General features: G+C 51.4%; 1 protein-coding gene across 1 annotated transcript in view; it reads right to left on the bottom strand.

Annotated features, from left to right (window-relative positions):
• STK36 (serine/threonine kinase 36) overlaps positions 1–13,994 on the bottom strand; it is a 98,533-nt gene that overhangs the window by 14,946 nt on the left and 69,593 nt on the right. Inside the window, 5 exon segments of the mRNA XM_082259940.1 lie at positions 5,627–5,789; positions 7,072–7,219; positions 8,484–8,643; positions 9,081–9,155; positions 13,881–13,991. Coding sequence (XP_082116066.1) covers positions 5,627–5,789; positions 7,072–7,219; positions 8,484–8,643; positions 9,081–9,155; positions 13,881–13,991 — 657 coding nt within the window.

The following is a 13,994-nucleotide window of genomic DNA, read 5'->3' as shown; positions in this document are numbered from 1 at the left end:
CCAACATAGAGTCAGTTTGGGTTACGTTGCAGTTTGCTAATCATGCAGTAACTCGTGTAGGTGTGATATATAGACCACCTGGTCAAGTTAAAGAACTAGATGATCTACTGGTTGAAGAAATAGCTAAAATGACAATGAAAGGAGAAGTTATCATTATGGGAGATTTCAATCTTCCAGATATAAACTGGAAAACCAAAATAGCAAGTTCTACCAGGAGTACAGATATTCTAAATTCCCTACTGGGGTTGTCTCTGCAACAAGTGGTTGAGGAGCCAACCTGGAGGGAGGCCATTTTGGATTTGGTATTCACAAATGGGGATTCGGTATATGATGTCAATGTAGGCGAAACCTTGGGATCTAGTGATCACCAGTCAGTGTGGTTTAATATAAGAACTGTGAAAGAATCACACCACACAAAAACAAAAGTTTTAGATTTTAGAAAAACAGACTTTTCAAAAATGAAATTTGTCATAAATGAGTCCTTATCAGACTGGAACGGATTACATGGAGTCCAGGAGAAATGGGACTACTTAAAAGGTGCATTATTGAAGGCAACAGAAAATTGCATTAGACTTGTCAGTAAAAGCAAAAAAAGGAAGAGACCACTGTGGTACTCAGCAGAAGTGGCCCAAATCATTAAAAATAAAAAGCTAGCATTTTGTAATTATAAAAAAACCCAGAGCAATGAAGATAAGGAAATCTACAAGATTAGGCAGAAAGAGGCCAAGCAAGTTATAAGAACTTCTAAAGCGCAGGCAGAAGAAAAACTAGCTCAGTCTATGAAAAAGGGGGATAAGACATTCTTCAGATATATAAATGAAAAAAGGAAATTAAAACAAGGAATAACTAAATTAAAAACAAAGGACGGAAGGTATGTAGAAGAGAATAAAGGGCTAGCCGACTGCCTTAATGAATACTTCTGTTAAGTTTTTACAGAAGAAAAAGAAGGAAAAGGACCTCCACTTGAAAGGATGACTAATGAATCATTTGATGCATGTGTCTTTACAGAGGAAGACGTTCTAAGATTGCTGTCTAAAGTGAAGACAAATAAGTCACAGGGTCCTGATGAGATACATACAAAATTATTAAAAGAGCTTAGTGGTGAGCTGGCAAAACCATTAACAGATTTATTTAACCAATCATTAGTAACAGGAGTCGTCCCGGAAGATTGGAAATTGGCAAATGTCGTGCCCATTCACAAGAAAGGTAGTAGGGAGGAATCGAGCAACTATAGACCAGTGAGTCTGACATCAATAGTAGGCAAATTAATGGAAACCCTATTAAAGGATAGGATTGTGGAACATCTTAAATCCCATGGATTGCAAGATGAAAAACAACATGGGTTTACTTCAGGGAGATCATGTCAAACAAATCTTATAGATTTTTTTGACTGGGTGACTAAAATAATAGACGGTGGAGGTGCAGTAGACATTGCATATCTAGATTTTAGTAAGGCTTTTGACACTGTCCCACATAGAAGACTTATCAATAAACTGCGGTCATTGAGCATGGACTCCCATATTGTTGAGTGGATTAGGCAGTGGCTGAGCGACAGACAACAGAGGGTTGTAGTCAATGGAGAACATTCAGAACAAGGTCATGTTACCAGTGGGGTACCTCAGGGATCTGTACTGGGACCAATTTTGTTTAATATCTTCATAAGTGATATTGCAAAAGGCCTCGATGGTAAGGTTTGTCTTTTTGCTGATGACACAAAGATATGTAACAGGGTTGATGTTCCTGGAGGTAAACGCCAAATGGAAAAGGATTTAGGAAAACTAGAAGAATGGTCAGAACTCTGGCAACTGAAATTTAATGTGGATAAGTGCAAGATAATGCACCTGGGGTGTAAAAACCCAAGGGCAGAATATAGAATATTTGACACAGTCCTGACCTCAGTATCTGAGGAAAGGGATTTAGGAGTAATTATTTCAGAAGACTTAAAGGTGGGAAGACAATGTAATAGAGCAGCACGAAATGCCAGCAGAATGCTTGGATGTATAGGGAGAGGTATAAACAGTAGAAAGAGAGAAGTGCTTATGCCGCTGTACAGAACACTGGTGAGACCTCACTTGGAGTATTGTGCGCAGTACTGGAGGCCATATCTCCAGAAGGATATAGATACTCTAGAGAGAGTTCAGAGAAGAGCTACTAAACTAGTACATGGATTGCAGGAAAAAAACTTACCAGGAAAGATTAAAGGACCTTAACATGTATAGCTTGGAAGAAAGAAGAGACAGAGGGGATATGATAGAAACTTTTAAATACATAAAAGGAATCAACTCGGTAAAGGAGGAGAGCATATTTAAAAGAAGAAAAACTACCACAAGAGGACACAGTTTTAAATTAGAGGGGCAAAGGTTTAAAAGTAATATGAGGAAGTATTACTTTACTGAGAGAGTAGTGGATGCATGGCATAACCTTCCTGCAGAAGTGGTAGCTGCAAATACAGTGAAGGAGTTTAAGCATGCATGGGATAGGCATAAGGCTATCCTTCATATAAGATAGGGCCAGGGACTATTCATAGGATTCAGATATATTGGGCAGACTAGATGGGCCAAATGGTTCTTATCTGCCGACACATTCTATGTTTCTATGAGACCAGGCCCAGGACTCTCATACAACTGAAATGGGGTGACTCCGGGACAGGAAGCCCTAATCACAGACCAATAGAGTGAAGGTAATCTGGAGGAAGAAATAATCTGGTTGAGCCGTGTCCAGGACTACACCCAAATACATCAAACGTAGAGGAGTCAAACCTAGCAATGATTTACTAAGGTTCAGGATCCACCCAAACCACTGCAACTTCTAGACAGTCCAGGGCATGTTGTCCAACAAAAACCTGCATGGACCATTCCCTGAAAAGAAGACAGCTAAGAGAACCAGACTGGGGGTGCCAGAGAGCAGAGAGGAACCAACACTAGAAGACCTGAGGAACAGGCGAGGGTGGAACTAGAAGACCTGAGGAACCGGCGAGGGTGGAACTAGAAGACCTGAGGAACCGGCGAGGGTGGAACTAGAAGACCTGAGGAACCGGCGAGGGTGGAACTAGAAGACCTGAGGAACCGGCGAGGGTGGAAGGTTACGCTAGAAGACCCGAGGAACAGGCGAGGGTGGAAGGTTACGCTAGAAGACCCGAGGAACAGGCGAGGGTGGAAGGTTACACTAGAACACCTGTGGAACAGGCGAGTGTGGAAGGTTACACTAGAACACCTGTGGAACAGGCGAGTGTGGAAGGTTACGCTAGAAGACCCGAGGAACAGGCGAGGGTGGAAGGTTACACTAGAAGACCTGAGGAACCGGCGAGGGTGGAAGGTTACACTAGAAGACCTGAGGAACAGGCGAGGGTGGAAGGTTTGGGCTATAAACTGAGAAGTGCAAAGCTTGAGGGGCTGGAAAGATGAAGACCAGCAAGTCTGTGATGTCCAGAGAAGTCAGAGAATTGCTCAGGAGAAGGGAGGCGATGTCCGATACGAGGATTCTCAGGAGAAGGGAGGCGATGTCCGATACGGGAATTCTCAGGAGAAGGGAGGCGATGTCCGATACGAGGATTCTCAGGAGAAGGGAGGCGATGTCCGATACGAGGATTCTCAGGAGAAGGGAGGCGATGTCCGATACGGGGATTCTCAGGAGAAGGGAGGCGATGTCCGATACGGGGATTCTCAGGAGAAGGGAGGCGATGTCCGATACGAGGATTCTCAGGAGAAGGGAGGCGATGTCCAATACAGGGATTCTCAGGAGAAGGGAGGCGATGTCCGATACGGGGATTCTCAGGAGAAGGGAGGCGATGTCCGATACGGGGATTCTCAGGAGAAGGGAGGCAATGTCCAATACAGGGATTCTCAGGAGAAGGGAGGCGATTTCCGATACGAGGATTCTCAGGAGAAGGGAGGCGATGTCCGATACGAGGATTCTCAGGAGAAGGGAGGCGATGTCCGATACGAGGATTCTCAGGAGAAGGGAGGCGATGTCCGATACGAGGATTCTCAGGAGAAGGGAGGCGATGTCCGATACGAGGATTCTCAGGAGAAGGGAGGCGATGTCCGATACGAGGATTCTCAGGAGAAGGGAGGCGATGTCCGATACGAGGATTCTCAGGAGAAGGGAGGCGATGTCCGATACGAGGATTCTCAGGAGAAGGGAGGCGATGTCCGATACGAGGATTCTCAGGAGAAGGGAGGCGATGTCCGATACGAGGATTCTCAGGAGAAGGGAGGCAATGTCCGATACGGGAATTCTCAGGAGAAGGGAGGCGATGTCCGATACGAGGATTCTCAGGAGAAGGGAGGCGATGTCCGATACAAGGATTCTCAGGAGAAGGGAGGCGATGTCAGATATGGGAATTCTCAGGAGAAGGGAGGCGATGTCCGATACGAGGATTCTCAGGAGAAGGGAGGCGATGTCCGATACGAGGATTCTCAGGAGAAGGGAGGCGATGTCCGATACGGGAATTCTCAGGAGAAGGGAGGCGATGTCCGATACGAGGATTCTCAGGAGAAGGGAGGCGATGTCCGATACGGGAATTCTCAGGAGAAGGGAGGCGATGTCCGATACGAGGATTCTCAGGAGAAGGGAGGCGATGTCCGATACGAGGATTCTCAGGAGAAGGGAGGCGATGTCCGATACGAGGATTCTCAGGAGAAGGGAGGCGATGTCCGATACGGAGAATTTATGTAGAAATCTTGGGAGCCTGAAATTTTTGCCACAGCTACTGTTTAAAAGACACCATGATGGGAGCTCTGACTGGATGGGCAGACTTCCAGGAACTCTGACTGGATGGACAGACTTCCAGGAGCTCTGACTGGATGGACAGACTTCCAGGAGCTGTGACTGGATGGACAGACTTCCAGGAGCTCTGACTGGATGGACAGACTTCCAGGAGCTCTGACTGGATGGACAGACTTCCAGGAGCACTGACTGGATGGACAGACTTCCAGGAGCTCTGTCTGGATGGACAGACTTCCAGGAGCTCTGACTGGATGGACAGACTTCCAGGAGCTCTGACTGGATGGACAGACTTCCAGGAGCTCTGACTGGATGGACAGACTTCCAGGAGCTCTGACTGGATGGACAGACTTCCAGGAGCTGTGATTGGATGGACAGACTTCCAGGAGCTGTGACTGGATGGACAGACTTCCAGGAGCTGTGACTGGATGGACAGACTTCCAGGAGCACTGACTGGATGGACAGACTTCCAGGAGCTCTGTCTGGATGGACAGACTTCCAGGAGCTCTGACTGGATGGACAGACTTCCAGGAGCTCTGACTGGATGGACAGATTTCCAGGAGCTCTGACTGGATGGACAGACTTCCAGGAGCTCTGACTGGATGGACAGACTTCCAGGAGCTGTGATTGGATGGACAGACTTCCAGGAGCTGTGACTGGATGGACAGACTTCCAGGAGCTGTGACTGGATGGACAGACTTCCAGGAGCTGTGACTGGATGGACAGACTTCATGGATGGAGAGAAATGATGGTTGGGGTTATCCTGGTGACCATTATTTCTCCTGTAGGGGGCAGTATAACCCACCAGTCAGTGAATTCCCATCTATCCCAATGATGTGATTTTAGGGGTTCCTCAGGACAGAGATTTCTGTTTCAGGTCAGTAATAAATGTGGGGGTCACCTGTAGGAGGGAAGTGATGGTGTGCTGCTGTTGGAGGGACCCCTCTATCTCCCTCATGGTTTCAGGGGGGACATCCTGGGAAAGGGGGACGCAGAGTAGCTGAGAGACGAGACATACGACATCGGAGAGCGTCCCGGAGACATCCCATCCATTCACCTGACAGCTGTGGAGAGAGAGAGCCGGGATCAGAAGATACTTATCTGATTGGTGATAGTAAGGGGAGGAGTCTCTATCAGAAAGATGTATGTAAATGACTGACTACAGGGAGGGGCCCCATACATTACCATCAGACCCCCCCCGGACTGACTATAGGGAGGGGCCCCATACATTACCATCAGACCCCCCTCCCGGACTGACTACAGGGAGGGGCCCCATACATTACCATCAGACCCCCCCCGGACTGACTATAGGGAGGGGCCCCATACATTACCATCAGACCCCCCCCCCCCGGACTGACTACAGGGAGGGGCCCCATACATTACCATCAGACCCCCCCCGGACTGACTATAGGGAGGGGCCCCATACATTACCATCAGACCCCCCCCCCGGACTGACTACAGGGAGGGGCCCCATACATTACCATCAGACCCCCCCCGGACTGACTATAGGGAGGGGCCCCATACATTACCATCAGACCCCCCCCCCCGGACTGACTACAGGGAGGGGCCCCATACATTACCATCAGACCCCCCCCCGGACTGACTATAGGGAGGGGCCCCATACATTACTATCATAGCCCCCCAGACTGACTACAGGGAGGGGCCCCATACATTACCATCAGACCCCCCCCGGACTGACTATAGGGAGGGGCCCCATACATTACCATCAGAGCCCCCCCCCGGACTGACTATAGGGAGGGGCCCCATACATTACCATCAGAGCCCCCCGGACTGACTACAGGGAGGGGCCCCATACATTACCATCAGACCCCCCCCCCCCCCCGGACTGACTACAGGGAGGGGCCCCATACATTACCATCAGAGCCCCCTCCAGATTCACTATAGGGAGGGGCCCCATACATTACCATCAGAGCCCCCCCGGACTGACTATAGGGAGGGGCCCCATACATTACCATCAGAGCCCCCCGGACTGACTATAGGGAGGGGCCCCATACATTACCATCAGAGCCTCCCCGGACTGACTATAGGGAGGGGCCCCATACATTACCATCAGAGCCCCCCCGGACTGACTATAGGGAGGGGCCCCATACATTACCATCAGAGCCCCCCCCCGGACTGACTATAGGGAGGGGCCCCATACATTACCATCAGAGCCTCCCCGGACTGACTATAGGGAGGGGCCCCATACATTACCATCAGAGCCTCCCCGGACTGACTATAGGGAGGGGCCCCATACATTACCATCAGACCCCCCCCCCCGGACTGACTATAGGGAGGGGCCCCATACATTACCATCATACGTGATCCGGAGGGGAGGAGACTTACGCTTCTGTCACATGACCCAGGAAGGCGGGGCTCAGCAGATGATTCAGCACACCAATCACAGTACTTTGTGGCTTTCCCAGCAGATTGAGGAAACTCTCCGGAGACTTCATGGAGATCATGAGCGCCACATGGAGGAAGGTGACCACTCCTACAACACAAGAATATACCTTACATGATGGGACCCTGAGAGACACCAGCTCCTCCCACATTACTCTAATTGGAGGATCTTTGCTCCGGTCCCCGGCTCCTCCCACATTATTCCAACTGGAGGATCTCTGCTCCGGTCCCCGGCCCCTCCCACATTATTCCAACTGGAGGATCTCTGCTCCGGTCCCCGACTCCTCCCATATCATTCCAACTGGAGGATCTCTGATCCGGTCCCCGGCTCCTCCCATATCATTCCAACTGGAGGATCTCTGATCCGGTCCCCGGCTTCTCCCACATTATTCCAACTGGAGGATCTCTGCTCCGGTCCCCGGCTCCTCCCACATTATTCCAACTAGAGGATCTCTGCTCCAGTCCCTGACTCTTCCCACATTATTCCAACTGGAGGATCTCTGCTCCAGTCCCTGACTCCTCCTATATCATTCCAACTGGAGGATCTCTGCTCCGGTCCCCGTTCCTCCCACATTATTCCAACTGGAGGATCTCTGCTCCGGTCCCCGTTCCTCCCACATTATTCCAACTGGAGGATCTCTGCTCCAGTCCCTGACTCCTCCCATATCATTCCAACTGGAGGATCTCTGCTCCAGTCCCTGACTCCTCCCATATCATTCCAACTGGAGGATCTCTGCTCTGGTCCCTGACTCCTCCCATATCATTCCAACTGGAGGATCTCTGATCCGGTCCCCCGACTCCTCCCATATCATTCCAACTGGAGGATCTCTGATCCGGTCCCCCGACTCCTCCCACATTATTCCAACTGGATGATCTCTTCTCTGTTCCCCTACTCCTCCCACATTATTCCAACTGGATGATCTCTTCTCCGTTTCCCGACTCCTCCCATAACATTCCAACTGGATGATCTCTTCTCTGTTCCCCTACTCCTCCCATAACATTCCAACTGGATGATCTCTTCTCCGTTTCCCGACTCCTCCCATAACATTCCAACTGGAGGATCTCTGCTCTGGTCCCCCGACTCCTCCCACATTATTCCAACTGGAGGATCTCTGCTCTGGTCCCTGACTCCTCCCACATTATTCCAACTGGAGAGACTGCTCCAGTCCCTGGCTCCTCCCACATTATTCCAACTGGAGGATCTCTTCTCCGTTCCCCGACTCCTCCCATATCATTCCAACTGGAGGATCTCTGCTCTGGTCCCCCGACTCCTCCCACATTATTCCAACTGGAGGGTCTCTGCCTCCTCCCACATTATTCTGCTGCAGGCTCTCCGCCCCTCCCCTATAACTCACCACGCACGGATAGCAGGCTCCAGTCGGGCGGTTTGCAGTCCCTCCCACGCGGAGTGTCCCCTTCCAGCTGTGTTTTGGAGCTTCCAAATCCTAAGATGAGGCAGACACTGCGCCAGAGCAAGGGCCCCTCATCTGACAGCATGGTAATCAGTTCCTCATCCTGCAAAGGGCCACAGACCGTTCACAATGCAAGGTACTACAGGGGGCCAAACACACAGCAAGGTACCATAGGGGGCCACACACTGCGAGATACTGAGGGGGGGCACACACACACTATGACAAACTACAGGGGGCCACACACACACTGCAAGGTACTAGGTGAGGGCCACACACACACTATGACAAACTACAGGGGGCCACACCATGAGGTACTACAGGGGGCCACACACACTATGACAAACTACAGGGGGCCACACCGTGAGGTACTACAGGGGGCCACACATGCACTGCAAAGTACTGGGGAAGGGGGGGCACACACTGCAAAGTGCTGGGGAAGGGGGGGGCACACACTGCAAAGTTATAGGGGGCCACACACACACACACGAAGATAGGTAAGAGGGCCCCACACACAGGATTGTGGGGTAGCAGAGACATTACCTGGGTGAGGTGCTGGAGTAGAAGGTGGAAGATCCAGTCATGTAATCCCGACCCCAGAGGAGGGCAGACACTGACCTGGGAGGGAAGAGTGTGAGATGAGGACCCGAATTCCACATCCCCACCACTAGGAGAACACCCTGTGATTGATGACACCTTTACCTGATATCTCATTACTGACAGTACATGATATCTGTACACTACATATATATATATACAGAGAGAGAGAGAGAAGGGGGGGAGATAGAAAGGGGGGGGGAGAGAAGGAGGGAGGGGGAGGTAGAGAGAAGGAGGGAGGGGGAGGTAGAGAGAAGGAGGGAGGGGGAGGTAGAGAGAGAGGGAGGGGGAGGTAGAGAGAGAGAGGGAGGGAGGGGGAAGAGAGGGAGGGGGAAGAGAGAGAGGGGGGTAAGAGATAAGAGAGAGAGAGGGAGGGAGGGGGTAAGAGAGAGAGGGAGGGGGTAAGAGAGTGAGGGAGGGAGGGGGTGAGAGAGGGAGGGAGGGGGTGAGAGAGAGAGGGAGGGGTAAGAGAGAGAGAGAGAGGGGGTAAGAGAGAGAGGGAGGGGGGTAAGAGAGAGAGGGAGGGGGGTAAGAGAGAGAGAGGGAGGGGGGTAAGAGAGAGAGAGGGAGGGGGGTAAGAGAGAGAGAGAGGGGGGTAAGAGAGAGAGGGATGGAGGGGGGTAAGAGAGAGAGAGAGAGAGGGAGGGGGGTAAGAGAGAGAGAGAGGGAGGGGGTAAGAGAGAGAGGGATGGAGGGGGGAAGGGGAGAGAGAGAGAGAGAGAGAGAGAGAGAGAGAGAGAGAGAGAGAGAGAGGGAAGGGGAGAGAGAGAGAGGGGGGGTAAGAGAGAGAGGGAGGGGGGTAAGAGAGAGAGGGATGGAGGGGGTAAGAGAGAGAGAGAGAGAGAGGGAGGGGGGTAAGAGAGAGAGAGAGAGGGGGAGGGGGGTAAGAGAGAGAGAGGGAGGGGGTAAGAGAGAGAGAGAGGGAGGGGGGTAAGAGAGAGAGAGAGAGAGAGAGAGAGAGAGAGAGAGAGAGAGAGAGGGAGGGGGGTAAGAGAGAGAGAGGGATGGAGGGGGGTATGAGAGAGAGGGATGGAGGGGGGAAGGGGAGAGAGAGAGAGAGAGGGAAGGGGAGAGAGAGAGAGAGAGGGAAGGGGGAGAGAGAGAGAGGGGGAATGGGAGAGGAAGGGAGGGGGGAGAGTATATACACACACAGTGTCTTGAAAAAGTATTCACACCCCTTGAAATTTCCCACATATTCTCATGTAACAACCAGAAATGTATTTTATTGGGATTTTATGTGATAGACCGATACAAAGTGGCCATAATTGTGAAGTGGAAGGAAAATGATAAATGATACAAATAAATCTGTGAAAAGTGTGGCTGCATTTGTATTCACCCCCCCCCCCCCCGGAGTCAATACTTTGTAGCTCCGCCTTTCCCTGCAATTACAGCTGGGAGTCTTTTTGGGGATGTCTCTACCAGCTTTGCACATCTAGAGAGGACATTTCTGCCCATTCTTCTCTGCAGAATATCTCATCTCTGTCAGATTGGATGGAGAGCGTCTGTGAGCAGCAATTTTCAAGTCTTGCCACAGATTCTCAATGTGATTTAGGTCTGGACTGTGACTGGGCCATTCTAACACATGAAACCATTCCATTGTAGCTCTGGCTGGATGTTTCGGGTCGTTGTCCTGCTGGAAGGTGAACCCCCCCCCCCCCAGTCTCAAGTCTTTTCTTCTAAGATTGCCCTGTATTTGCCTCCATCCATCTTCCCATCAACTCTGACCAGCTTCCCTGTCCCTGTTGAGGAAAAGCATCCCCACACCATGATGCTGCCACCACCATGTTTCACAGTGGGGATGGTGTGTTCAGGGTGATTTGCAGTGTTAGTTTTCCCCCACACATAGAATTTTGGTCTCCTCTGAGCAGAGCTCCTCCCCCCCACATGTTTGCTGTGTCCCCCACATGGCTCCTCCCAAACTGCAATGGGGACTTCTTATGTCTTTCTTCCACCAATGGCTTTCTTCTTCTCACTCTTCCATAAAGGGCAGATTTGTGGAGCGCACGACTAATAGTTGTCCTGTGGACAGATTCTCCCACCTGAGCTGTGGATCTCTGCAGCTCCTCCAGAGTTCCCATAGACCTCTTGGCTGCTTCTCTAAAGAATGCTCTCCTTGCCCTCTACCAAGACATGGCCGGTCAGTTTAGGTGGACGGCCATGTCTTGGTAGAGGCCCGGCCGGTCAGTTTAGGTGGACGGCCATGTCTTGGTAGAGGCCCGGCCGGTCAGTTTAGGTGGACGGCCATGTCTTGGTAGGGTTGCCCGGCCGGTCAGTTTAGGTGGACGGCCATGTCTTGGTAGGGTTGCCCGGACGGTCAGTTTAGGTGGACGGCCATGTCTTGGTAGGGTTGCCCGGCAGGTCAGTTTAGGTGGACGGCCATGTCTTGGTAGGGTTGCCCGGCTGGTCAGTTTAGATGGATGGCCATGTGTTGGTAGGGTTGCAGTTCTCCCATGATGGATTGAACAGCGATCCGTGGGATGGTCAAAGCTTGGAGATTTTTTTTTTTTAACCCCCAACACTCTGCTTTACACTTCTCCACAACTTTATCCCTGACCTGTCTGGCGTATTTGTAGCGCCCCCCCCCAACCTCCAGAAGCCTGGTGGTGACCCCCAGAGGCAGAGAAGGCCGACACTCCTCCTCAGGGTCCAGGTTACCAGGCATGGTGGGTGGTGTAGAAGGTAGAAAGATGGCCGCCAGTCACTTTTATGCTTGAACAAACAACAGGAATAAAATGGGAGGGGGGGTGGGAACCGCCCGGACACCTTCAGTAAAATGGGAGAGGGGGATGGGAACCACCCGGACACCTTCAGTAAAATGGGAGGGGGGGGGGGTGGGAACCACCCGGACACCTTCAGTGAAATGGGAGAGGGGGGTGGGAACCGCCTGGACACCTTCAGTAAAATGGGAGGGGGGGGGTGGGAACCGCCTGGACACCTTCAGTAAAATGGGAGAGGGGGATGGGAACCGCCCGGACACCTTCAGTAAAATGGGAGAGGGGGATGGGAACCGCCTGGACACCTTCAGTGAAATGGGAGAGGGGGATGGGAACCGCCTGGACACCTTCAGTGAAATGGGAGAGGGGGGTGGGAACCGCCTGGACACCTTCAGTAAAATGGGAGAGGGGGATGGGAACCGCCTGGACACCTTCAGTGAAATGGGAGAGGGGGATGGGAACCGCCCGGACACCTTCAGTAAAATGGGAGAGGGGGATGGGAACCGCCTGGACACCTTCAGTGAAATGGGAGAGGGGGATGGGAACCGCCCGGACACCTTCAGTAAAATGGGAGAGGGGGATGGGAACCGCCTGGACACCTTCAGTGAAATGGGAGAGGGGGATGGGAACCGCCCGGACACCTTCAGTAAAATGGGAGAAGGGGATGGGAACCGCCTGGACACCTTCAGTGAAATGGGAGAGGGGGATGGGAACCGCCTGGACACCTTCAGTAAAATGGGAGAGGGGGGTGGGAACCGCCCGGACACCTTCAGTAAAATGGGAGAGGGGGGTGGGAACCGCCCGGACACCTTCAGTAAAATGGGAGAGGGGGGTGGGAACCGCCCGGACACCTTCAGTAAAATGGGAGAGGGGGATGGGAACCGCCTGGACACCTTCAGTGAAATGGGAGAGGGGGATGGGAACCGCCCGGACACCTTTAGTGAAAAGCAGCCGATTGGCCGACTCCTTAGACAGAAATGTAGAAAGGTGGACAGCAGTACAGAGGAAGAGCTATAAGCTGGAAGCAGCAATCTGTACTTTGTAGCATGAGCCGTCTCCTATGGCAACAGTATGCAACTGACGGAAGGTGCCGGAACTCTCTGGATGCTTTCCCAGGCTCTCCATGGCAGAGTCACCTCTGGTACTTCATCTCTGGGTTCCATCCTTTCCTCCATGCTTCCAGGCAGTGTGCAGACTCTCCCTTACAGAGCCCTGAGCACACGGTTAGGTCTCAGGCTTCAGGCCTACCCAGCAGGAGCCGTTCCCCACACACCAAGGACAAAGAACACCTGACTTCCTCCAAATGAATAGCTTCTCCCAGCATGCTCAGCAATCACTGTGATTGGCTGAGAGAAACACACATATTCATAACCTGACTTACCGTAATTCATCCCACTAAGGCCAAAGGTAACAGTGCCACCTACTGACAGAAGGGAGAAATAAAGCCAAACCAGGATTAGGAGAAAATCCAATGACCACAAATCAGCGAGGCTATCCACCGAGCACAACTAAATTTACTAGAAACCCTGCTTAGGACAAGGGTGCTACACATTCCTTGGCCTTCATGATGCTGTTTGTTCACTAAGGTTCTCTAACAAACCTCTGAGGGCTTCACAGAACAGCTGTATTTATACTGAGATTACATTACACACAGGTGGACCCTATTTACTAATTAGGAAATGGGTTCCTCTAGATTTTAGTTGGGGGTATCAGAGTAAAGGGGGGTGAATACAAATGCAGCCACACTTTTCACAGATTTATTTGTATCATTTATCATTTTCCTTCCACTTCACAATTATGGACACTTTGTGTCGGTCTATCACAGAAAATCCCAATAAAATACATTTACCTTTCTGGATGTAACACGTGGAACATTTCAAGGGGTGTGAATACTTTTTCAAGGAGCTGTATATAGATAGACAGATCGATAGATCGATAGACAGACAGACAGACAGATAGATAGACAGATATAGATATATAGATCGATAGACAGACAGATAGGAGGACACTGACGGGGGAGGGGCAGACTTACCGGTGGCATCTCGGAGAGACTCATTCTCATGGCGCTCAGTAGGACATCCTGGGACACGAGGTCCCCCTCACCCGAGTCATAGAGGGACACCGCCAGCACCGTAGCCGCAGCCTG

This window comes from Pelophylax lessonae (assembly GCF_965119305.1).
Source record: "Pelophylax lessonae genome assembly, chromosome: 6".
Taxonomy (NCBI): Eukaryota; Metazoa; Chordata; class Amphibia; order Anura; family Ranidae; genus Pelophylax; species Pelophylax lessonae.
This window is presented reverse-complemented; position numbering and strand designations above follow the sequence as displayed.